We start from the raw sequence: 26,417 nt of genomic DNA, 5'->3' as shown, positions 1-26,417 counted from the left end.
ATCAGAAGGGCAGCTATTTTACATTCTAGAAATAGCTCCAGTACTCTATTTAGCTCATTCAGTGCTCCTGTTGAGTGTATTATATAGTCCAACACACGGCATTCGCAAACCAGCAGCTCGACAGGCAAAAAGCAGGTGTCTGGACAGTGTGTGCTAGTTTGTGAAGAAAGTCTCTGGACGTTACCGTATAAGTCCTCTTCTGGCTACACACTGCAAGCTTGCATTTTGCACAAGCATAAGTTGTTGACAGTAGCTATATTAGCTCCAAACTTTTGGCATGCTGTACTTCATTCCTTCATGTATGTCTGGCATGCTAAGCAATCAGGCTCTTGGAAATTGATGCTGCAGAGGTTATTTAAATTCTGGTTCTGGAGCATGACTTGGACATGACATCATTCTTGTTTTCAGTCTGGTAGTGTCTGTATGATGGCAGCATGGGTATAGTGCTTACAACAAACTTATACATTTATATATAAAATTTAAAATATATACACACCACTAAGCTGTAACATTAAGGCTGGGTTCTAATGTTACTTGTGACATGCATTCATGTGATGTTACTTTGACATGTGAACTACCTTAACTTTGTTGCAGACTACAAGTGCACTCACCCGTTCACAACTGTATATCCTAATGGCAGTGACCTGTTTAAGAAGAATAATGCTCCCTGCAACCCTTCAAAAATGTGGTCTAGAAATGTATGAGGAACGTTAGAAAGAGTTCAAGGAGTTTACTTGACCAGCAAATTATCTAGGTCTCAGACTGATGAAGCATCTGTGACTGTGCTGGAAAAACAAGTCAGTTCCATAGTGGCCCCATCTCACAACCCACAGGATTCAAAATATCTGCTGCTCACGTCTTTGTGCCATTTACTACATGCACCTTCAGAGGTCTAATAGAGTACATGTCTCAACTAGCTCTTTTGGCGGCACAAGGGGTACTGACACAATGCTAGGCAAGTGGTTTTAGTTATGACTAATGTATGCGTATATATATATATATATATATATATATATATATATATATACACACACATACATATAGTACCAGTCAAATGTTTAGACACACCTTACCATTCTCTTTTGTACACTATAGATTCATATTGAAGAATGAAAAACGAAAAAAATAATGAAAGAGAAGATAAGTTAAGTGTTCTCTCATCTTAGCAGTTGGTGGCTAGAATTTTCCACCAATGTCAAATAAGTGCAGGTCCTGTCAGTTTATATTTGATCGCAGATCTTTTTTACTGAACTGTTTAGTACAAGAGGTCCGTGGTCAAATATGAACTGACGGTATCATGAAACACTAAGATACAGTCAGTTCAGAGGAGAAGCGGTCAGCCGTTGAGATCCATCAGACACTCATATTGTGTTTCCTGGCCCGATCATAGTCATGTTCATAACTCAGAGGCAGCCCTAGTATCATGGGGAATATTACAGGGAAGATGTGAATAAAGCACTTGGGCTTAGAAGGAAACTGTGTGTTTAGCTGGAGCAGTCTCTTTGTGTGTTGTCTCTCCTGTTTCACTCAGCTTTTGATCACTCCTCCCCCTCCCCTCTTGTATGGGCTGATGTGATCTGATCCTTCAGTGAGCAGACAGCCGTCCGGGTCTCACCAAGACAAAAGTCATTTCAGAAAATTGTAGGGAGGGACAGAGTTGATGGCCAAGTGGTTCAGAGGAATACAGTAGTTCTTGAATGTTTATGAACCCTTCAGAGTTTTCTATATTTCTGCAAAAATTTAGATTTAAAGCTACATCAGAATTTCACACAAGTCCTTACAGTAGATAAAGATAATCAAATCAAACAAATGAGTCAAAATATTAGATTTGGTAATTTATTTATTGAGGAAAATTATACAGTGTCAAATGTTTGAGTTACAAAAGTATGTGAACCTTTAAGATTAGCAGATTATTTTAAAGTGTAAGGATCAGGGGAGCTAAATTGTGTGTGCGGCAGCCTCGGTCCTCCTGAATGATCTGAGACTGCTGCACATAAGTTTCTATGGAGAGCCTGCCTGTGGCTAATGCATTGGAGTCTGTGAGAGAAGCAATCGGATGATAGCTTGTTCAAGTTCCCTAGGGGAACTATTAAGAAATGTAAAAAAAATAAAAGTTAAAAAAAAAATTCAAATCCACCCATTTCCCCCAAATAAAAATAAAAATTATTTTTGAAAAAAATAAACATGTGTATCGCCGCATGCAAAAATACCTGTACTATTAAAATATAAAAATTATTTATATCATATGACAAATGGGGAAAAAAGTCAAAATGGCCGATTCACTGTTTTTTGGTCGCTTCACCTCCTACAAAAAATGAATTAAATGTGATCAAAAAGTCATATACACTCCAAAATAGTATCAATGAAAAGTACAGATTGCCCCGCAAATTGCCTCACACTGCTCTGTATACAAAAAATGGCATTAAAAAAAAAACTTATAGGGATCACGATAGTTTTTATTTATAATTTTTTTTCCCCAGTATTAAAATGCAAGAAAAACTATACATATGTGTTATTGTTGTAATCGTACTGACCCAGAAAATGAAAGTAACAGGTCAGTTTTACCACATGAGAAATGCTGTAAAAACAAAACCAATAAAACTGTAGCGGAATTGTGTTGGTTTTTTTTTTGTTTTCTTTTTATATTTCCACCCCATTTGGAATTTGTGTCCTGTTTCCCACTACGTTGTATGCAACTGTAAATGGTGCTATTAGAAAGTGCAACTTATCCCACAAAAAACAAACCCACTGTCTGGGAGTGAAAAATGAAAGTGAAAAAAACTGAAAGTCGCCTGGTCATGAAGGGGTTCAGCACGGTTCTCAGAGTCAAAGGCTAGTTGCTATGGTTGTTTACATGCAGCATTTATAACTATGAAAACATGTATATGTAGGGTAATTGCATTTTAGAAAGAAATTGTTATAAAAGCAATTTTCTTATAATTGATAGAGTAGAAACGGAGTGGAGCTTTGAAGTGAAAATCATAGGAAGTAAATACATGACATTAGTATTAAGCATGGTGGTAACAACGGCAGTGGGGCATTTCCACACGTCATAGAACGGTGTCAAGAATTTCCTTTAACATTGGATGATGGGAACAGTGAGCTTACCGTTATAGCAAAGACAGAGGGTATTTATCACACTACAAGCTATGATATTATAATATTCACTAGGAAATGAGAAGCTTGAGATTGAAATCTATAGCCAGACAGAATCCATCTCACATTTATTAGGTATGCTGGCTTTCAGATGGTGAAGTTCTGTCTCCTCTGTGTAGAATTCCTTTGGGGCTACTGAGGTTAAAGAACAATGGCAAGTGAATGCTGAATCTCAGCATTTGAATTTTAATGATCAGTAGCTTGCATGTAGAGTAGGTTTCAAAGTATTTCCTGCGGCGTCAGGAGTCCTTTAATGGCTCATGCATGAAAAAAATCAGGAATTCTGTTATATTTAAATGTAACAAACGTAAATGTGGGCAACGTAACAATGAGTGGGCATTTCTGGAAATAACCCTAGGTAGGGATGAAGAGAAATAATTAGCACACCATGAGCATTCGTCTCATACTGAGAGATTTTTGCAGTTCTAAACAAAATAGTAAATATATGCAGTATTTTATATAGATTGTGAATTATGGGTAAATACGACAGCAGTACGTGGATACAATTATTGTTTAAACATTACAAGCTTCCTGTGACCAGATCTTATGAGAAAGGTTCACACAATGTGCTAATTCTGGTGGCATTAGAGGCAGAGCTTGTCAAGAGCTCATTAGCATCTTTTTCTTCCCAGAATTCCAGAGGAGCATGTATGGCCTACAAGTCTCCTCACGCCGATTCACCACGCAACAAAAAAAAAAATTTTGGTCTGCTACTGGTCAAAGACCAACTAAATCGAGTGTGTGGATTACAAATCTTATGCTATGCATAAGTATGCCTAAATGAATTAAGCACTTGGAAAGCATTGAATAATTTTGAACAGAATGAGTTTTACTCCAACAATTACCTGATCTACATCAAAGTTTGCGTAGTAAACAGTGTATGAAAATGTAATGGAATAACAAAATTTCTAAAACTCTCGTTTTTCTGTTTAAAAGTCTTACTTGAGCAAGGCCCAGTACTGTTAAAAGTGCTTCAGCCATCTGCTCTTGCATCTGTGAACGGTCATTTTTTTCCCGTTGCAAAAACCAGCAGTAGTCCCCCATCATGTTGGGATTCCAGCGGCCTTGATACCTAAAGATAACTGCTCTCCATGTTCGTCACTTACAGGTCCCAAACTGGGTGGGAAAAAGTCAAGATGGGAATGTAAGAAATGCACTTTCAATGACATTCGGCAGCCAAGTTGTTCATATGCTGTAAGCATGTTGTCTACTAATTCAGCATAGTTTGCAGCTCGTCTGTTCCCAAGGAAGTTCTGCACTACTAGAACAAATGCATCCCAAGCTGCAAGACGCACTCGCTTTGTCAGATTCTTGCGCTGATCATAAGTGATCATTTGCCACATATGTAGCAGAAATTGTCTGGATCGTTAACACATTTGTGTTTATCCATCTTAAGTTTCAATACTGATAGCACTATAACAGATCACTTTATCAAAATCTGTCCAGCTTGCCTTATATACTTACTGCTGACATCAGCCTGAGTGCGTCCAAACGGGTCTGGACATGTCCGTTGGAATATCTCCAATATAATGCATTAATATTATAACTGAATAGGCTTTGCATGTATAACTTAACCCTTTAAGGACCTCCGCTGTACATGTACGGTGAAAGTCCGGTTCCCAAACATGGATCCCGCTCGCACGTGCAGCAGGCGCCATAGCCGCCGGGTTTCTGCTATTTTAAATAGTAGAGACCCGCGGCACATGTATGCGGTCAGCCATAAGGCTAATCGTATACATTTTCTCTTTCAGATGCCGTTGTCAAATGTGACCACATCATCTGCGCAGTCCGGAAGTGGAAGTCGCTCACTTTTGCTCCGGTAACAGCGTTCCCCGACTGAGATCGGGGAACCTGTTACATTGATCTATTAGGCTGAAGCCTCAAACAGGCCACTAGGTGGCAGCATTCTATTGGTATAGTGCAAATGAAGGGTTCAATGGTGTCTATATAGACATCAATGAACACAATAGGCAATCTAATGATTGCCAGTTATTGTCACCCAAAAAAAAAGTTTAAAAAAAAGTTCAAATCACCCCTTTCCTTAAAATAAAAATACTTAAACAATAAAAAAAATAAACATGATGGGCATCGCCCATACTATTAAAATATAACAATATTAATGGCATACAGCAAATGGCATAACGGGGAAAAAGTCGCACACACTTGAAATTGGTATCACTGAAAAGAACAGATCGTCCCGCAAAAAATTAGTCCTGTACACCTAACTACAAAAAAGTTATAGGGGTCAGAATATGGTTATAAAAATATATTTTTTTTTTCCTCAAAGGTTTTAAAACACAAGAAAAATTATACAAGTGTGGTAGCTTTGTAACCGTACTGACCTGGAGAATGAAGATAACAGGTCAATTTTACCGCATAGTGTACAGTGTAAATAAATATAAATAAAAACCTTTATCAGAATTGCGGTTTTTCCCAATTCTACCCCATTTGAATTTTTTTTTTTTTTACTGCTTTCTACTACATAGTATGCAACCGTAAATGTTGTCATTAGAAAGTACAACTTGTCCCGCAAAAAATAAGCCCTCATAAGGCTATGTGAATGGGAAAATAAAAAGTTAGGAATATGAGAAGGCGGGGAGTGAAAAACGAAAACGCAAAAATGGAAAATACCAGGGTCCTTAAGGGGTTAAAATCTAGACGTGTCAGGCAGATTCCGAGTTCATATTTGGAATCATCGCGCTCATATTAGTATAAATCACATGTTTTTCTCTCTGTGGAAAAATTATTGTTGCGCCGCAGTGTTATGGCTCTCTCTCTCTCTCTACGGAGAGATAGTACCCCCAAATGTTGTGTTTGCAATGCACTCTGCTTTTTTTATTGTCCTGTTAAATCAACTTATGATCCTGAAGAGAGATAAAGTAAAGCTTAATAGCTGTTGGAAAACTGTTCTTCCCAACCTGCAAAAGTCAGTGCACTAATAAATAAATTGGGATGCACTACTGGTCCAGGATTTAACAGCTGTGGGGACAGGCCATCACTTCCATGACTTAAAGGACCACTAAATGTAGGAAATAAATATTGCCTCCTATGATCCTATTCCCTCTTATGTTGCATTCTAATTGAGATATCTTTATAGAATTCTTTGTCTTAGAAGCTCAGCCATGTTCCTTCTGCCTTCCCCCTGTCCTGTGACTGGCTGTAAGACAGTTGGCGGCAGAAGTCTCCTGTCTCTGCTCTGTCTGCAAATGGTTACAGGGAATTTTAAGCCCTGCCACTCAGCTCAGCCTCATCCTCGGTCATCTAAGAGTTGTGAATGGATTCACCTGGCAGAAGGTGCATGTTGGGGGACACCTAAGAAATTGTAACCCTAAATATAATACATTTCCACCTTTCTTTCAAAAGGATTTTTTTGGCGAGGAGCCACTGAACAGGAAAACAGGTAGGCAAAGTTTGATCAGATTAGAGATGTCCTTTACATTATAGACTGGGACAATGTCCTCTATAAGAATCCAGACACTACATATCCTTTGCAAGAGGTTTATAAGAGGCTTAGGGACAGAAAAACAATGTGGATGAATAAAAATGAAAAGGGGACAATAAATAACAAAAAAAGAAAGACATAGTACAGCTTGAGCAAATTCAAAGGGGGAATTGGTGGCCTATGTATCTAGAAAAGTTATCAAAATTTAGGGTTATTTCGTTTAGAAAAAAGACAACTAAATAGTGACCTAGCTATGTAGCTATGTATAAATTTTATAGAGATTAATACAGAGATCTCTCCCACGATCTGTTGATCTGTCCAACAAGAGGGCATCCAGGGGAAAGAAGGTTAGGAAACTTGGCTTTTAACTTATATGAAGGGAGGATTTGCCTTCCACTGGATGAACTTTGCAGGTTACTATGTGGACTGGATGGACAAATGCTGGATTTACATGCTCCGACCAGCAGCCAATGATCAGGAAGAAAGCGGTCCTTCCAGACAATCGGAGGTAAAGTGGTGTATTTACATGCAGCGATCACCTCTACAGTATGAGAACGAGTGCTGTCTAGACATCATGATCGGCTGCGCAGAAACAATCATTTAGCTGTCTGCATTACGATTGTTTCACCTGATGAATGAGCATTTCACACGTTCACTGGGTGATGTGTGGCACCTCTAGACACGCCAATTATCGGGAATGACTGTTTGTAGGAAGTTTGTTCCAGATAATCGGGTCATGCAAACCCAGCATTGCTGTCTTTTTTTCAGCCTTACAAACTTTACTATGAAAGTCTACTAATTTTTAACCTTGTTTGATGAACTACAACTATAATATCATGATTACTGTATATCAAATGTAATCAATGTTTCTCTAAAATGGTAGATGTAGTATTGCACACAAAAAAAAGGCTATAGTAGCCAGATGAGAATTGACCAGCTCTGTGAAACGCTGAGTTTGGGAAACAGTGTCATGTCGTAACAGAAATCAATAAGACACAAACTACAGACCGAGAAGCAATAAACAGCATTCAGAGTATAATTTAGGGGCTCTAAGATATGTCAGCAGGTTTAACACATTAACAACATCTTGCTGATGTCCTGGTAATCCCCCACACGGGCACTGTGTTCCTGACATGCTTCCGGTCTCCCTAGTGTGCCAGCTCTGATGCTCCTGCAGCCTCCCTTTCATCAGATATGGCCCCCTTTATTAATCACTTCATGACTGTAAACGGTATGTGGCTTGCCAAGGTGGCGGTAACCACTCATCCTTTCCTCAGCAGAATGCTGTCTAATCATTGCCGGCAGCATCAGAGTTCCCTTTCTCCAACGTGATCCCGCGAGATATGCCTTTATCTTGTGAGACCACATTTTTTGCAGACTTCAGCCAGGGCATGGAGGGAAACATCGCTGCAGACCGAAGCATCCTGCAGTAGGACCAATCCTCGTCACATCAAACTGTATGTCTGTGGCAAAAATCTGAGGGACAGCTTCAGATTTCTGCTATCTAGTAAATACGTTTTGGATGTGATATAGGGAAATCTGACATGTAAACATGCCATTTTGGGTATTTTCACACGTGGTGGGCATCCTGTGGATTTTCCATATGGATTTGTGTGAAGAAAAGCTGGAGCACCAATTTAGTACCAGCAAAGTGGACCAGATGTTAGCAAATCTCATCCACTTACACTGAGTAAGAATCCTTGTAGGAATTGGCATGCAGTGCAGATTTCCAGTGCTGCTGCTCTGATCCTTTCCACTGCTGCAGTGATGACATCATGTGTTTGACTACAGCAGTGATGCCAAGCATTGACTGCTACAGTAGCCGACCATTGGGCTCAGTGGTATACAGCTCAAGACGACTGAGGCCAGTGAATGGTTAAAGCAGACATATGCAGGATTTGGGCACATCACCATTGCAGTTGTGAAAACAAAGCCTGGCAGGAGAATTTGAGAAGTAGGGTTTAGAATGGTGTGTGTAACTTAAAAGACTTTAAATATTTTTCCTTGCCTTAAATTTTTTTTTCTAATGCAACCTCTTTCAGCTCCAGTTATCCAGTGACTTTGTACTTTCTATATACATTATCAACAAAAACATCCCATCACTCACGCATTCATGCAAATCAGATCCTCTTAAATTCTCCATATCAAATCCATAAAAAAACACCTGGCGTGCATAGCTAATGCAGTTCCTTTTATATATTTATATATATTGTAAGTTAAATACACAAATAGAAGCGATACACCATATAACATCAGTACAAAATCATATCAACTTGCGTCTTCAAGCACAGAAAGTACAAATAAAGGAGTTCTCCACTTTTCACTTCACTTTTAGGCCTCATGCACACGACCGTTGTTTGGGTCCGCATCCGAGCTGCCGTTTTGGCAGCTCAGATGCGGACCAATTCACTTCAATGGGGCCGCAAAAGATGCGGACAGCACTCCATGTGCTGTCCGCATCCGTGGCTCCGTTCCGCGGCCCCGTTAGAAAAATATAACATGTCCTATTCTTGTCCGCTCTTTGCGGACAAGAATAGGCATTTATATTGCCGGCGCCCGTTCCGTTCCGCAAATTGCGGAAGGCAATACGGGCGGCTTCCGCTTTTTGCGGATCCGCGGTTTGTGGACCGCAAAAAACGGCACGGCCGTGTGCATGAGGCCTTAACCTGCTTGCTGTGGACATTGCAGTGGCGAGTAGTGCAATTACAGTTCCCGTGTTATATTCACTTCAGTGGGACAGCTCCGTCCTATTCAGATGAATAGCATGGATCTGTGCCATTGAAGTGAATGGGACGGCCGAGTTGTAATTACACTGTTGCTTATGCTGCGTTCTCTTCGTACAGCTGATCTGCGGGGTGCCAGGAGTCAAGCTTCGTCTTTATCATTTCAGCAGTACTATATCCTTGAAAATAAAGTACAAATGTAGCCATCAGCACTGACCGATAAAACCCCTTTATAGATGGGGAACCCATTCTTGGTTTACTGCTGTGAGCGAAGATGTTGTTTGAGGGATAATTGTTACTATTTTAGAGATAGGATAACAGTATGACAGGTCTGTTGTTCTGATAAGCCTAGGTAAAGATGCCCACATAAAAGCACTGTGTAATGGCGGTTGCTGATCGCTGATGTTCCCCTACTGACCACTGTGGTCTCCGGCTCCGTGCTCGGGCGAGCACTGTTCTCCCTGGCTGCCTCAGACATTGTTCGGGTCGGGCTGCATTGCAGTGCAGGTAGCAGAGCTTCCCATTTACCACCGCGGTCCTGGGCTCTGTCCTTACAGACACCGTCCTTCCTGAAATCCGCTTCACGGTTTCATTCTAGTTCTGGATACGGCATGCCTTCCAGCCTGTTCTATGTAGCACTTTATTAAGGGCCCGCACGTGTCACTTCCTGTAAAGTAAGGGTGTTGCACATGTGACTTGTGCAACCAATCCCAGCCATCCAGCACCTATATAAGTGGTCCAGCCCTCTTCCCAGGTGCCTGAGCGTCAAAGGTCCTTGCGTCCTGCAAAAGGTATTGTTATTTGTGTTTGTATTCCTGCATTCCTGATCTGTGCTTGGATTCCGGACTTTGCCTACTGTTTGATCCTTATCTGCCCTGTCTTGTCTCTCATGTTGCTGACCTGGATTGCCTGACCTGTGCCATCTGCCCAGACCCATTGATTGTGCATTGTCTCTGCATCATCCTTCAGTTGTGCATTGTTGCTCCTGGTTACAAATCGGCCTGTTGACTACGACTGTACCTCTGGTACCCCCTGGTCCGCTTGGACCAGCTACTTCGTGTACAAATCCACCTCAGTGAATCAGTGAATGCTGTTATTTGTGATCGGATCGGCTAGCAGATGATGAGCCCTAACCTTAGCAGTGGGGGTGTGGCGGAACTGCTTGTGTAAGGAAAGCCTAAAGGGGGCCACCTTGGAAGGAGGATGTGTGAATTGAGGGCTGTGGGTGGGAGGGTGAGCTGAAGCTGAAGACCGCGTCACCCGGGAGCTCCCTGCTCCCACCTTTTGTAGTGGTGCTGGCGCCTCCCCTCACACAAATGCGGCGTCTACCGCGCCTATACTTGTGATCGGATCGGCTAGCAGATGATGAGCCCTAACCTTAGCAGTGGGGGTGTGGCGGAACTGCTTGTGTAAGGAAAGCCTAAAGGGGCCAAAAATGACGCGTGAGACACGGATGGTACAAAGGACTCATGTTACGGACTTACAGTACTACCTTCTGAAAAGCGCAAGACATTTCGGAGCGTGGATTGGGAATGTACCTGGTATAGCAAAAAGACCGCCACCGACCTAGTCTCTCTACGACGTGCACCAGGGTGCTATATTTTGAAGCTGCGGAAGCCGCGCCCGTCCTAAAGGAATGCCCCGCGATTGATTGCGGGTTTACCTTTACCTTGGAGAGGAGGCTCCGGACGTGCTCTAGGAAGACCTGAATGCTGAGGGGAATGGAGCCAAGAGCTAGTAGGGGAGATCAGCTGAATCATCGTCAGCCTGGGCCCACAGGTGCCTATGAATAGCCTAGTAATCAGCCAGCCTGGGCCCACAGGTACGTATAATCAGCCCAGCGGTCAGCCAGCCTGGGCCCACAGGTGCGTGAAATTAGCCCTGTAATCCGCCTCCCCTCCCACAAATGCAGCAATATATTTGCTTGATACCTGTGGTCGGACAGGCCATCAGAAAGGTGAACCCAACCTATCTACCCCCATCCATGACAAGCAGTAGAATCACGCCACGACTGCCGCGGTATGGCAGCCCTAAGGGGCCAAAAAGAGCAGCCCTTGTTTAGAATAAATATATACATACCGTTACGACACCCGATTTTGAACGGAAAAAGACCTTTCACGATGGAGGTGCGGAATATACCGTATATATCACAGTGACTACCATCTACCTTACCTCTTTGTCATGTGAACCGCCACCTCGTTCTTGGAGATGGTTAATGCGATGTAATTGAAAGAGTGGCCAGTAACCAGAAACGATTTACTCCTATGTTGACTAACGTATGACCATATTACGAGAAGGTCTGAATCCTGAGAGCTGCAGACTGAAACAAATAATGGTGAATCTGTTGGTAGGGCCTAGATGAATTCCAACCATCCGCCCAGGGCCCTGATCGGGCACCCACTGTTCCTGGTGGCAAAATACTTTACCTCTACTTATTCCCCAGGCCACACTTCCTATTAAGGGCCCATGAGTCAGAACCTGGTGTCTGCCGTCTTACTGTAGTAGTACTTTAAGTGAAATGTGTAACCCACCAGGCCTGGGGAACCATCCACCGGAATACATGGCTATTTGATTAACGAGCTAATGTTGCCTGTAATGAGGGCAGAACGTACACGATGCCTGCAGTTGTGACAGAAAATGCTTAAGGTCGCGATGAACTGTGTATGCTGCGCCTGTAGTCGTGATAGGACTGGTCGTGTCAGAAGACATGACAGACTTCGTAAGCTGCGCCTTATTACTGTACCTTCTACTGGAAGATGGACCGATACTCAGGACTTAGGCCGGACACCAACACCCTCAGCCCGAGTTTGTAGCTGAAGTAAGCATGCCTGGGAGAAGATGATGTCCGCAAAGGCAGGCTTGGGATGACTGCTAATAAAGAAAACAATGAAACCCAACAACCTAGAAAATAACAATCAGGGAAAACAATAACGTGCGTGAGACTCTGATGGCACGAGTCACACGTGCGAACCACCATGAGAAATTTGTTTTGCGAACCGCAGATTGCCGAGCCATGCGAGCGGGTCTGAAGGCAGAAAAGACATGGGACTTACTTGTTGTGGGACTGCGCAGCCGGCCTCGAATGGCGTTGTTGTGTGTAAAATTTGAACGGAGAATCCATACGTGAGAGACTCTAATGGCGGAGCCATGCGTGAGAGACTCTAATGGCGGAGACATGTGTAACACTGAAGAGGAGAAGCCAAGCGTGCGAGACTAATGGCGGAGTCATATGTGTAAACTAAACCGGAGAAGCCATGCGTGAGAGACTAATGGCGGAGTCATATGTGTAACACTAAAATGGAGAAGCCATGCGTGAGAGACTCTAATGGCTAAGCCATGCGTGAGAGACTCTAAAGGCTAAGCCATATGTAACACTAAAGGGGGGAAGCCATGCGTGAGAGACTCAGATGGCTAAGCCATGCGTGAGAGACTCTAATGGCGGAGTCATATGTAACACTAAAAGGGGGGAAGCCATGCGTGAGAGACTCTAATGGCTAAGCCATGCGTGAGAGATTCTAATGGCGGAGTCATATGTAACACTAAAAGGGGGGAAGCCATGCGTGAGAGACTCTAATGGCTAAGCCACGCGTGAGAGACTCTAATGGCAGAGTCGTATGTACCATTAAAAGGGGAAAGCCATACGTGAGAGACTCTAATGGCGGAGCCATGCGTGAGAGACTCTAATGGCGGAGTCATATGTACCACTAAAAGGGGAAAGCCAAACGTGAGAGACTCTAATGGCGGAGCCATGCGTGAGAGACTCTAATGGCGGAGTCATATGTGACACTAAAAGGGGAGAAGCCATACGTGAGAGACTCGAATGGCGGGGCCATGCGTGAGAGACTCTAATGGCGGAGTCATATGTGTACCATTAAAACGGAGAAGCCGTTCGTGAGAGACTAGTGGCGAAGTCATATGTGTAAACCAAAAATCCGAAGAAGCCATGGTGAGAAACTAATGGCGAAGCCATGCGTGGGAGGCTCTAATGGCGGAGTCATGTGTGTGAAACTAACCGGAGAGCCATGCGTGTGAGACTAATGGCGGAGCCAAGCGTGAGACTCATGGCGGAGTCCTATGTGTAACCTGAAAACGGTGAAGCCATGCGTGGGAGACTCTAATGGTGGAGCCATATGTGCAACACTACAATGGAGAAGTCATGCGTAAGAGACTAATGGCGGAGCCATGCGAGAGACATTCTAATGGCGGATTTTTAATTATATTTTCCAATTTTTTTTTTTTTTTTTTTTTATGACCACTTATGCAGCTCCAGTATGACTTGGGGACTCGCATATACAGTTGCAAGAAAAAGTATGTGAACCCTTTGGAATGATATGGATTTCTGCACAAATTGGTCATAAAATGTGATCTGATCTTCATCTAAGTCACAACAATAGACAATCACAGTCTGCTTAAACTAATAACACACAAAGAATTAAATGTTACCATGTTTTTATTGAACACACCATGTAAACATTCACAGTGCAGGTGGAAAAAGTATGTGAACCCTTGGATTTAATAACTGGTTGAACCTCCTTTGGCAGCAATAACTTCAACCAAACGTTTCCTGTAGTTGCAGATCAGATGTGCACAGCGGTCAGGACGGAGTAATTCTTGACCATTCCTCTTTACAGAACTGTTTCAGTTCAGCAATATTCTTGGGATGTCTGGTGTAAATCGCTTTCTTGAGGTCATGCCACAGCATCTCAATCGGGTTGAGGTCAGGACTCTGACTGGGCCACTCAAGAAGGTGTATTTTCTTCTGTTTAAGCCATTCTGTTGTTGATTTACTTCTATGCTTTGGGTCGTTGTCTTGTTGCAACACCCATCTTCTGTTGAGCTTCAGCTGGTGGACAGATGGCCTTAAGTTCTCCTGCAAAATGTCTTGATAAACTTGGGAATTCATTTTTCCTTCGATGATAGCAATCCGTCCAGGCCCTGACGCAGCAAAGCAGCCCCAAACCATGATGCCCCCACCACCATACTTCACAGTTGGGATGAGGTTTTAATGTTGGTGTGCTGTGCCTCTTTTTCTCCACACATAGTGTTGTGTGTTTCTTCCAAACAACTCAACTTTGGTTTTATCTGTCCACAGAATATTTTGCCAGTACTGCTGTGGGACATCCAGGTGCTCTTGTGCAAACTGTAAACGTGCAGCAATGTTTTTTTTGGACAGCAGTGGCTTCCTCTGTGGTATCCTCCCATGAAATCCATTCTTCTTTAGTGTTTTACGTATCGTAGATTCGCTAACAGGGATGTTAGCATATGCCAGAGACATTTGTAAGTCTTTAGCTGACACTCTAGGATTCTTCTTCACCTCATTGAGCAGTATGCGCTGTGCTCTTGCAGTCATCTTTACAGGACGGCCACTCCTAGAGAGAGTAGCAGCAGTGCTGAACTTTCTCCATTTATAGACAATTTGTCTTACCATGGACTGATAAACAGCAAGGCTTTTGGAGATACTTTTATAACCCTTTCCAGCTTTATGCAAGTCAACAATTCTTAATCATAGGCCTTCTGAGAGCTCTTTTGTGCGAGGCATCATTCACATCAGGCAATGCTTCTTGTGAAAAGCAAACCCAGAACTGGTGTGTGTTTTTTATAGGGCAGGGCAGCTGTAACCAACACCTCCAATCTCATCTCATTGATTGGACTCCAGTTGGCTGACACCTCACTCCAATTAGTTCTTGGAGATGTCATTAGTCTAGGGGTTCACATACTTTTTCCACCTGCACTGTGAATGTTTACATGGTGTGTTCAATAAAAACATGGTAACATTTAATTCTTTGTGTGTTATTAGTTTAAGCAGACTGTGATTGTCTATTGTTGTGACTTAGATGAAGATCAGATCACATTTTATGACCAATTTGTGCAGAAATCCATATCATTCCAAAGGGTTCACATACTTTTTCTTGCAACTGTATGTGCCCCTAACGAACGGTCATTGGGCCCCCTAAGCCACGAGGCCCCCTGAAGCCAAGAGACTGACCTGGATGACTTTACAGTGACGATAAGTACTTTAAAACGTGAGCCAGACCTAATGGAAAATGCATGACATTAGTGATCCAAACTACTTGCATAAAAGAAACATTAACTGACCGCAAAATTGAACAGATGGGAGAAACCAAAAGCCAGAGGCATGCATTTCGCTAAGAAAAGACCCTTGTCATGACAACCAAAATGAACAGCTGTGAAACATTGTAGGAACTTACTCCTATTGGCCCACTATCCGCTAGGGAGCTATTTGGTTAACTGGGGCGGGGGATCAATCTGAGTGAATACGAACCAGAAGTAAAGAAGACCAGTCTGAGTGAATGCCAACCAGGATTTAAAGAACACACCGAAAAAGGTAGGCCTAAGGAATGTAACAAACCACAGAGGAAAGAAACGTGAGCCTGAAAAGAGCAGCTATGTTTATTGGAAGAGCAGTATCAGAGCAGTGCGCTGATAGCCCTAGTAAGAATACGGAGTAACCCTTATGAAGTAATGAAAGAAATGCAGCTTTAAGTGGAAACGGAGTATACCACATGATGTAAGAACAAGTGGGTAAATGCAGCTCTGGATGTGAGTGGAGCCTAAAACATAGTATGGGCACAGCTCTGAGTGAATATGCGGAGCATGGTATGGAGCAGCCGTATGAATGCAATCTGAAGTGAGCAGAGTATTAATGTAATGCAACAGCGAACGCTGCTCTAGTAGTGAATGGAGTATAGGACAAAAGTAAATGCAGACACACGGATGTAGCTTTGAAGGTAACCATCCTAACCACGATCATGTGACCATTGGAGCCCAACCCCCTTCGCCCCAGAGCGCTACACGTCACTGACCGCTTTTAAAACATTGACCGTTGATCCACGTTTACCATCACTTGACCCAGCATGCGTGCTTGAGCCAACTGCAACACGCGCCCCGCGTGCGCTAAGCGTATTTGGGTACTCAGAGGGGACTGACAGACACGTGAGCCTGACAATACATGGTGACGCGCGACTGGCGCCCCAGCGATGGGGGGGGCGCAGCTGATTGTTGCAGATACCCGGGCCGTACTGCCCCCTATGAATATTTCCCCTACACGACCTATCATGCAGCAGGATAATGTCACCTTCGCCCATATTTCCTCTCCCCCCCCCCCCCCCCCCCCACAGGCAGATACTCCCCCCCCTTTTTTTTTTTTTTTTTTTTTTTTTACTGAGACTGGCGCCCTGTGAAGGAAGATGTACTTTATGATCAAATACCAGAATTGCAGTGCCACGGCCCTAACATCCCCAGACAATACCTGTAACACACCCACAGTAAGCGCTGCTATAGTGAGGGATGCCGGACTGCCACTAGCGACAACCTGTAGAAAGAACACATGTGAGGAGGCGGGTGGATGCGGCGCAAGGATCGGGCGTGCGTGCCAGTGATCCGGCTGCCGCTGGTGAGTGTGAACATGTCTGGCTGGTGTCAGCGCCGTGCCGCCCCCCCGCCCCACTTACCCTCCGTGTGTACCGATGTACGGCCCCTCGCTTCGGCTGCACGCCCTATACTTACCCACCGGAGGAAGTATCGGGGGATCGCGTATCCACGCCGACGCCGGAGCAAGAATGGGAGCAGGAGAATCCCGGAAGTGACGTCAGCCGAGCTGAAGCTGAAGACCGCGTCACCCGGGAGCTCCCTGCTCCCACCTTTTGTAGTGGTGCTGGCGCCTCCCCTCACACAAATGCGGCGTCTACCGCGCCTATACATGTGTAGGGCATCCCAGTGTCGGACCTTAGCTTGTCTATAGCCAGTTCACACATAGCTAATTTGAGTGTGCATATTCATGGGGAACTTGAAGAGATCATAGCCAGATGGACATTCAGGCAGCAGTTATTTTGTGTACATGTCCAGGTTTTAGAACTGCATTGGTTGTTCAGTGCAATAGCTTTTTGAAATGAGATAATGTAGTAGTATGTTATTTACCTGCAGTTTTGGCAGGCGGTGACATCTCAGTGTGCCAAATCAGCTCCACTTTGTATAATAAACGTGGCACTGCTACATTTCTATTCACGGTTATCCTTCATGTGGCTTATTAGATTTGGAGCAGTTCACTAGGAATGTTAGACATTTCTGTCCTGTACAATACTTCATGTATAGTCTACTTCAGAGTTCAGCAACCTTCAGCCCTCCAGCTGTTGTGAAACTACAACTCCCAGTATACACTCTTACTCAGCTGTTCTTTTAACTTCCACAGAATGAAATGAGGATTCTGGGAGTTTCAGAACATCTGGGGTGCAGTAGGTTGCTGATCCCTAGTCTTCATGTACACCAATGTTTTTCACCAAAAACACAGTACACACTTTCCAAAACTGGGTAGACCCTCAAAGTGTCTAAATAGCGAAATAAATTTGGCACATTCCATTGTATTATATTTTCCAATTTAAAGGGGTTTCTGGGCTATCAATATGAGATTGGGCCTGAAACCTGGCACCCCCACCGATCAGCCATTACTTGCAGTGCCAGCGTTGGCGTTGTGAATGGAGCCAGAAACATAGCTCGACTCCAAGTGTAGTGGCAGTTCCAGGTCACTTCAGCTTTGTTCTCACTCACGTGTTCCCCCATAGTTTCTCAGTGATGCGTGTAAGTGGTGCAACTGAAATGTGATATGAATAAACATACTGATTTAAATGGTCTCTCATGAAAAACCTTTATCAGCTATCCAGAGGATAGGTGATAAATGTATGAGCGCTGGGAATCCCACCAATCTCTAGAAGGTTGAATAGAACAGCGATTGTGCATGCATCCTGCCGCTCTAGTCAATGTGTACAGGACTGACTAAGAGGTAGCTGTCTCAGTCAGTCCCATAGACTTTGAACAGAGGTCATGTGTGACCACCGCTTCAGTCAAACTCCTTCAGAAATGGAGGCTCAGGACCCTGTTCTAGTGATCATGGGGCCCTCAGTGATCATATATTTATGACCTCTCCTGTGGGATAACCTCTGAAATTTGGAATTTACATTGTGAGCCCGATGGGGACAGAAACAATTGGGAGTGATGACAAATCTCTGTACGGTGCTGTGGAATATGTTGGCGTTATATCAACAAATGCCGTAAATTACCATATTTTCAGTTGTCTTAAACACCCCTTGTGGAACTTAATGTTTTTTTACACAATTTGTCCCTGTCCTCCGCAGTTTTTATGCACATTCCCCAATACTTTTACTGAGTTTTCCACATTCATGGTGGTCTCTGCTTTTTCTCTTAGTCTGTGCCACCTTTATATGAAATAAGTATTTAGCTTAGTAATGCTTTCCTTGTGCTTCAGCCTGTTGTTGCTATGGCCACTGTCCCCAAGGTAACTTTCCAGAAATAGTATTTTAAGGGGCTGTAATTCTAATTTCTGGCAGTTAATTGGTTAAATAGTCACATAATCTTCCCAATCTGTTTTAGTATCACATTTACAGCATTTTTATACTTTTCAAATTTTTGGGGGGGGAAATGAGTAATGGTTTCACTGCTCCTGAAATAATTTTGATCTTCAGCTTTATTTCCCTGAGTTGTTGAAATGTATGTCAGTAGTGCCCTTACCATTTAAGGTCCCTTTGCATTTCCCGATCAGAAAGATTATCAGTAACGAGAATTCATACAATAATCATAGCGATTCTTAGCGATAATCAGCCAGTTTAAAGGTGCCGCTGATTACCTGATAAACAAGCAAAACCCTTGTTCATCAGGTAATAGATCTTTGGAGCGGTCACCAAGGGTATTATTTGTGCGCAACCGATCGTCAAGTCTAAACCCAGACGAGCAGGCTATTGTCAGGAAGGAATCGTCTGCTCCATTGAGCAGTGTAAAAGGGCCTTTAGTTTGTTGCATTAGATGTCAGATCTTCTGGGAGAGTGGAGCAATATAAAGGTCCCTTTACCTACTTGATGGAGCAGACGATTCCTTCCCGACAATCGCCTGCTCATCAGTGGAGGTGTACGCTCCATTTACAGGGAGGAGCAATCGATAATGTCATCGCTCGTCCCCATACAGAATCATTATTTGTCAGCAGCAGACTGCTGTTTAGACGGCACGATCTGCTGCCGGCAAACAATGACTTAGGTGACCGTACCAGCAATTTTTTACCTGATGAACGAGCCTTTCACTCATTCATAGGATAATCGGCGACACCTTTAAACATTATAGCTAATGAGCGCTCATTGGCTAATCTGCTCAAATATTGGGCAGTGTAAAGGGACATTAGAGCTGAATTCACACTGCATCTCAGTATCATTTGCCATAGCTCCTGGTGCGGACATCAGACATATCTATAGGTCCCCGACAGAGGGCAAAAGAATGTGACCAAGACCGGTATATGTCGGTATACCTTTTTTCAGCCATATACAGCTGCAAGAAAAAGTATGTGAACCCTTTGGAATGATATGGATTTCTGCGCAAATTAGTCATAAAATGGGATATTATTTTCATCTAAGTCACACTGATAGACAATCACAGTCTGCTTAAACTAATAACACACAAAGAATTAAATGTTACCATATTTTTATTGAACACACCATGTAAACATTCTCAGTGCAGGTGGAAAAAGTATGTGAACCCCTAGACTAATGACATCTCCAAGAGCTAATTGAAGTGAGGTGTCAGCCAACTGGAGTCCAATCAATGAGATGAGATTGGAGTTGGTTACAGCTGCCCTATAAAAAATACACACCAGTTCTGGGTTTGCTTTTCACAAGAAGCATTGCCTGATGTGAATGATGCCTCGCACAAAAGAGCTCTCAGAAGACCTACGATTAAAAATTGTTGACTTTCATAAAGCTGGAAAGGGTTATAAAAGTATCTCCAAAAGCCTTGCTGTTCATCAGTCCACGGTAAGACAAATTGTCTATAAATGGAGAAAGTTCAGCACTGTTGCTACACTCCCTAGGAGTAGCCGTCCTGTAAAGATGACTGCAAGAGCACAGTGCAGACTGCTCGATGAGGTGAAGAAGAATCCTAGAGTGTCAGCTAAAGACGTACAAAAGTCTCTGGCATATGCTAACATCCCTGTTAGCGAATCTACGATACGTAAAACACTAAACAAGAATGGATTTCATGGGAGGATACCACAGAGGAAGCCACTGCTGTCCAAAAAACACATTGCTGCACGTTTACAGTTTGCACAAGAGCACCTGGATGTTCCACAGCAGTACTGGCAAAATATTCTGTGGACAGATTAAACCAAAGTTGAGTTGTTTGGAAGAAACACACAACACTATGTGTGGAGAAAAAGAGGCACCGCACACCAACATCAAAACCTCCTCCCAACTGTGAAGTATGGTGGTGGGGGCATCATTGTTTGGGGCTGCTTTGCTGCATCAGGGCCTGGACGAATTGCTATCATCGAGGGAAAAATGAATTCCCAAGTTTATCAAGACATTTTGCAGGAGAACTTAAGGCCATCTGTCCACCAGCTGAAGTTTAACAGAAGATGGGTGTTGCAACAGGACAACGACCCAAAGCATAGAAGTAAATCAACAACAGAATGGCTTAACAGAAGAAAATACGCCATCTGGAGTGGCCCAGTCAGAGTCCTGACCTCAACCCGATTGAGATGCTGTGGCATGACCTCAAGTAAGCGATTCACACCAGACATCCCAAGAATATTGCTGAACTAAAACAGTTCTATACAGAGGAATGGTCAAGAATTACTCCTGACCGTTGTGCACGTCTGATCTGCAACTACAGGAAACGTTTGGTTGAAGTTATTGCTGCCAAAGGAGGTTCAACCAGTTATTAAATCCAAGGGTTCACATACTTTTTCCACATGCACTGTGAATGTTTACATGGTGTGTTCAATAAAAACATGGTAACATTTAATTCTTTGTGTGTTATTAGTTTAAGCAGACTGTGATTGTCTATTGTTGTGACTTAGATGAAGATCAGATCACATTTTATGACCAATTTTTGCAGAAATCCATATCATTCCAAAGGGTTCACATACTTTTTCTTGTAACTGTAGAGTAGCACAGTCTACTGCTCTGTTCCAATCTGAAATATCCTGCAGAAAAACATATAGCAAGCGGTATACAGTGCTTTTTAAACAAGGGATCCCACTGTGTGGCCATAGAGTGACATACGTCAATGGTATACTGTAAGTCATGGAAACCTTACAGCATACATCTCTGAAGTACTGTGTAAATAGAAGGTAATGTAACAAAAGCAGATACATTTTTAAATGAAAACTATATTTCTTATCAAGTTTTTTTGTTTTAGAATTTGGTTAAAATGAATGAGACTAGGGCTTTGTTGCGACAAAAAAAAAAAAAAAAGAGTCCTACAAGACGGGTTTGCAATTTTCTTTTACATGATTATTTTAGATTTCAAATTTGGCTGTAACAAAAATCAAATTACAAACAGATTTCAAGCAAGTTGCAGTCCTTAAAGGGGTTTTTCGAGTGTTTCATACTCATGACCTACTCACCGATCAGCTGTTTGAAGGGGCCGCAGCCTCTTCCTATGCCAGTGATGTCATGTTCATTGGTGACATGGCCTAGGAGCAGCTCAGTCCCATTCAAATCAATGCGGCTGAGCTGTAATGCGAAGCTCAGCCGCTACCCAATAGATGGTGCTGTGATTGGTAAGCTGCGAGGAGGCCTTGGTGCGTCTCCTCCACCAGCTGGGGTGTCGGACCCCCACGATCAGTATGAAACATGGCGCGCAACATGCAGTTCAAGCGGTGTTCTCATTCTTCATTAATTCATACTATTAAGTGACATCTTTTAGTTTACATGTGAAGAGGTTATTCAATACATTTCATAGTCTTTCACCTGAAACATTCTGATATATTCTGCCAGTTGGCAGATGTAAAGTCGCAGCAGTCGACTAAATACTTTGTCTTTTTCTATCTATAACATATTGAATAGCAGGAATCTAGCCATGCATCCTAGCAAAATGGGAGTCCTCATTCACCAGTAAAGGCAGATGTGATTGCTGGTGTTGACGCAGCACGTTTTCTCACTCATCAGGGATCTGTTTGACGTTATCTTGCCTGTGTTCCAGTCTGTCTTTCCTTTTCAGCCATGGCATGATGCGTAGAAGCAAGTGGAATTAATTATTAAATGTAGAGTCACTGCTGACCTGATGGGAGATTAACTGCTACTTTACTGGGTTTATGTATGGACATTGTAGCTGTCAGGTTATCTCACTACACTTGAGGGACTTTGGACAATTGCAGTGCTGATAGTAATGTTGGCAATTTCCCTGCTTTCTTTTTTGCAGGTCACTGCTAGAGGATTTGGTCCATTGTTGCAGTTTGCCTACACTGCGAAGCTATTACTGAGCAGAGAAAACATCCAAGAGGTCATCCAATGTGCTGAATTCCTACGTATGCATAACCTGGAGGACTCCTGCTTCCGCTTCCTTCAGTCGCAGCTTCTAAACAACGAGGATGGCTTGTTTCTGTGCAAGAAAGACACCTCATGCCAGAGTGTGCACAATGAGACTGTTGATTGTGAAGATGAAACTATGGAATCTGAAACCTCAAAAATATCTTGCCCCAAGGAAAGAGTGCACCATGAGCCTTTTAACTTTGGTTCAGGCGAGAAAGCGCCAGATAGAAATGAAGTTATTTTGCCTAATTCCAATATGCAAAGGGAAAACAAAGAAAGCTTAGACAAGGATCCTGAAATCCGCTACCCACGATATAAGAAATACCAGTTGGCTTGTACTAAGAATGTCTACAATACATCACACAGTACCTCAGGTTTTACAAGCACATTCAATGAACATAACTCTGAAATTGGCCTAAAATCAGGACTTCCTTTAAGCCAGATAAAAAGTGAGCCATGTGACGACGATAATGATGAAGAGAGTGTTACACTTTGCTTGTCTGGAGATGATAATGACATCAGGGAAAAAGATGATGTTGAGATGGTCAGGAAACAACCCAGCCCTGTTAGCATTGATCACACCAAAAGTGTGTCATCTCCTTCCAATCAAAGAACTTTTTTTAGTAGCGCTAAAGGGGGGGAATTTAATGACGTACCTGGTACTTCCCAACAATGTTTTATCAGAAGTCCTTCATGCCCTGTAGAAAAGGGAGCAACTCAGGGTGACCATAATACTGAATACAACCCTTTCACTGGGAATTTTGAACTGTCTTGTGAACCTCACAAAGATTCCTCTAGCTTCCTCATGGCTTCACCTCTCCAAGGGTCTGGTTCAGAGCTTGCCTCAAAGAATGAAATGGAATTAGACAGGAGAAGTGTCATATTCTCTTCAAGTGCTTGTGACCAAATAAACACCCCGGTGCAATCATATTCTGGTGTCAGTTGTTTGGACAAAGAGTTTTCTGAGCATGTGCCAAAGGGTCTTTGGGCAGGAGCTAGCCAATCTCTGCCTAGCTCTCATGCCTTCTCCCATAGTGGGCTGATAGCAGACCCATTGCCAGGAAGGTTGCGGCCAAACACTAGTTGTCCTGTGCCAATTAAAGTATGCCCTCGTTCTCCCCCTTTGGAAACTAGAACAAGGACATCCAGCTCATGCTCCTCCTACTCATATGCAGAAGATGGCAGTGGGGGATCCCCTTGTAGCCTTCCTCTTCTTGAATTTTCATCATCTCCCTGTTCACAAGGCCCACGGTTCCCATCCACTGATCATCAAGAAGCTTGTTCAATGGCTGACTCAATCTTTAATCAAGTACGGCCACAGATAAAATGTGAGCAGTCTTATGGAACAAACTCAAGTGACGAATCTGGATCATTTTCAGAAGCTGACAGTGAGTCATGTCCGGTGCAAGACAGAGGGCACGAGGTAAGCAATCCAACTGTTCGTTGAATTTGCATATATGGAAAAATATGGCACAGTACTATTTTGCATGGTTACTATAGCTATTAGTTGACGCACAAATATTATAGTCCCTTGAAGGACGTTTGTATTATACGCACAACACATGGTTTTAATCTGCTTAGAGAGGACCTGTCGCCTCTCCTGACATATCTGTTTTAGTAACTGCATGCTTTCTCCCTTTCATATGTCTTTTTTCATATAGCTTGGGGGAGGGGGGGTTGTCTCCGCACTGTCTGCCATTGGCAGCACTGATTGGATAATGTCAGACTTTACAGAGACACGGTCAACTGGTTACACCCAGTTGGACCTTTATTGCAGACTGATGACCATAATCTTCTAGAAGGTATAATAGAGGAATTGGTACAGCCTAGAATAATTAGAATATATGCTCTAGAGTTGTTATTGCATGGGAATGCAAGTAGGTACTAAAACACGTCAGGAGAGATGACAGGTCCTTTTTAAGTGCAAGTGGATTTTTTTCTTTCCCTGTGAACTTACCCAAATAGTGCTTAGCTAGTTACACTTTTAAAGTGTAACTAGCTATGCTGAGAATCGACTGGAAGAAAACTGCTTTTTTGCATATTTGCCACAATGTGGCCGGATCTACGCCGTACAGTAAATGGGGCCGGACGGAGACATACAAACCTCCGGCAATGCTGCAGTGTGTAGACCAGCCTGCCGGACCTCTTGAACGCTAGTCTGAAACTAGTCTTATAGTGTTCAGCCAGTTTTACTTTTTTATCTTCTTAGATTAGTTTAATAGCTCTTTTTTGCTGTAAAGCACAGAGGGAAGGTAGAAGGATAGAACAACATATTTTATGAAGGCGTGTATCTGCAAGCCAACACTTAAAATTCATCTAAAGGTTGAAACTCCCTTGAGAACAAACGTATTATGCATGTGATGATTGACTATGGGTACTTGTACATGGAGTAATGTTTTTGTCTTTACACTCAGTGTTCAGACAATACTCTCCGGCAGCCAAAAGAGTAACAGCTTTGCTGCCCCCACAAAAGGAAAAAAAGCAAGGCAAAACTGAAGTGAACAGACAGAGAAGTACAACTGTTCTCAAACTAATTATTTGGTTTATTAGACAGTATTTAACCCACATCTTTTTTTAATAGGCCATTAACCAGCTCCCCACCGCCTAACGCAGGGATGCGTCCTGCGGGCGGCCGGGTTATTCCTCCTAGACGCATATACGCGTCATCTCGGGAGACGCGAGATTTCCTGTGAACGCGCGCACACAGGAGCGCGCGTTCACAGGATCGCAAGGTAAACAAGTTGATCTACAGCCTGCCAGCGGCGATCATTTGCTGGCAGGCTGTAGATGCGATTTTTTTAACCCCAGAAAGGTATATCAGATGCTGTTTTGTTAACAGCGTCTGATATACCTGCTACCTGGTCCTCTGGTGGTCCCTTTTGCTTGGATCGACCACCAGAGGACACAGGCAGCTCTGTAAGTAGCACCAAACACTACACTACACCCCCCCCCTGTCACTTATTAACCCCTGATCACCCCCCTGTCATTGATCACCCCCCTGTAAGGCTCCATTCAGACGTCCGTAAGTGTTTTGCTGATCCGCGGATCCGCAAAACACGGACATCGGCAATGTGCTTTCCGCATTTTGCGGATTCGCACATTGCCAGAACTATATAGAAAATGCCTTTTCTTGTCCGCAATTGCGTACAAGAATAGGACATGTTCTATATTTTTGCGGAACGGAAGTGTGGACCCGGAAGTGCAGATCCGCAATTCCAGGTCCGAGCGGGACAAAGTCTGTCCCCATTGAAATGAATGGGTCCGCAATTCCGTTCCGCAAAATGCGGAACAGAATTGCGGACGTGTGAATGGGGCCTAAGGGTCCCTTATCACCGCCAGTTAGCCACTTGTTAGGTAGTTAGCGACCACCGCACCGCAGTCACTGATTAGTCGCTGATTAGTGTCATCGCTGTCGCTAATCAGCACTAGTACTATATAGTATCTGTAAGTGATCAAGACTGATCGCAATCAGATCTATATCAGTACATTAGGGTCACCTTAGGCTCTACAAAAAACGCAGTGTTCGCCCGATCAGGCCTGATCTTGTGCGCACACTTGCGTTCAGTCCGCCCCACCGCAGTGACAGAAATTTATTTTTTCTGATCACTGCAAAAACACTGTAAAATCGCTGTGGCGCTATAATGATCACTTTTGAGCTTTTTGGATCTTTATTAGCGATCGCAGCTTTTTATTTTTTTGCACATTTTTGGGCAGAGATTTTTTCATCCACATTGATCGATGCGAATGAAGAAATCTGTGCCGTTAATT

General features: G+C 43.3%; 1 protein-coding gene across 1 annotated transcript in view; it reads left to right on the top strand.

The window, feature by feature from the left end:
• The window catches only part of BACH2 (BTB domain and CNC homolog 2), a 351,072-nt gene that overhangs the window by 285,165 nt on the left and 39,490 nt on the right, over nt 1–26,417 (top strand). The window contains 1 exon segment of the mRNA XM_040428770.1: nt 22,540–24,072. Coding sequence (XP_040284704.1) covers nt 22,540–24,072 — 1,533 coding nt within the window.

Source organism: Bufo bufo, chromosome 4 (genome assembly GCF_905171765.1).
Source record: "Bufo bufo chromosome 4, aBufBuf1.1, whole genome shotgun sequence".
In the NCBI taxonomy this organism is placed as follows: Eukaryota; Metazoa; Chordata; class Amphibia; order Anura; family Bufonidae; genus Bufo; species Bufo bufo.
The sequence above is the reverse complement of the archived record's forward strand: the minus strand, read 5'-3'. Positions and strand labels throughout refer to the sequence as shown.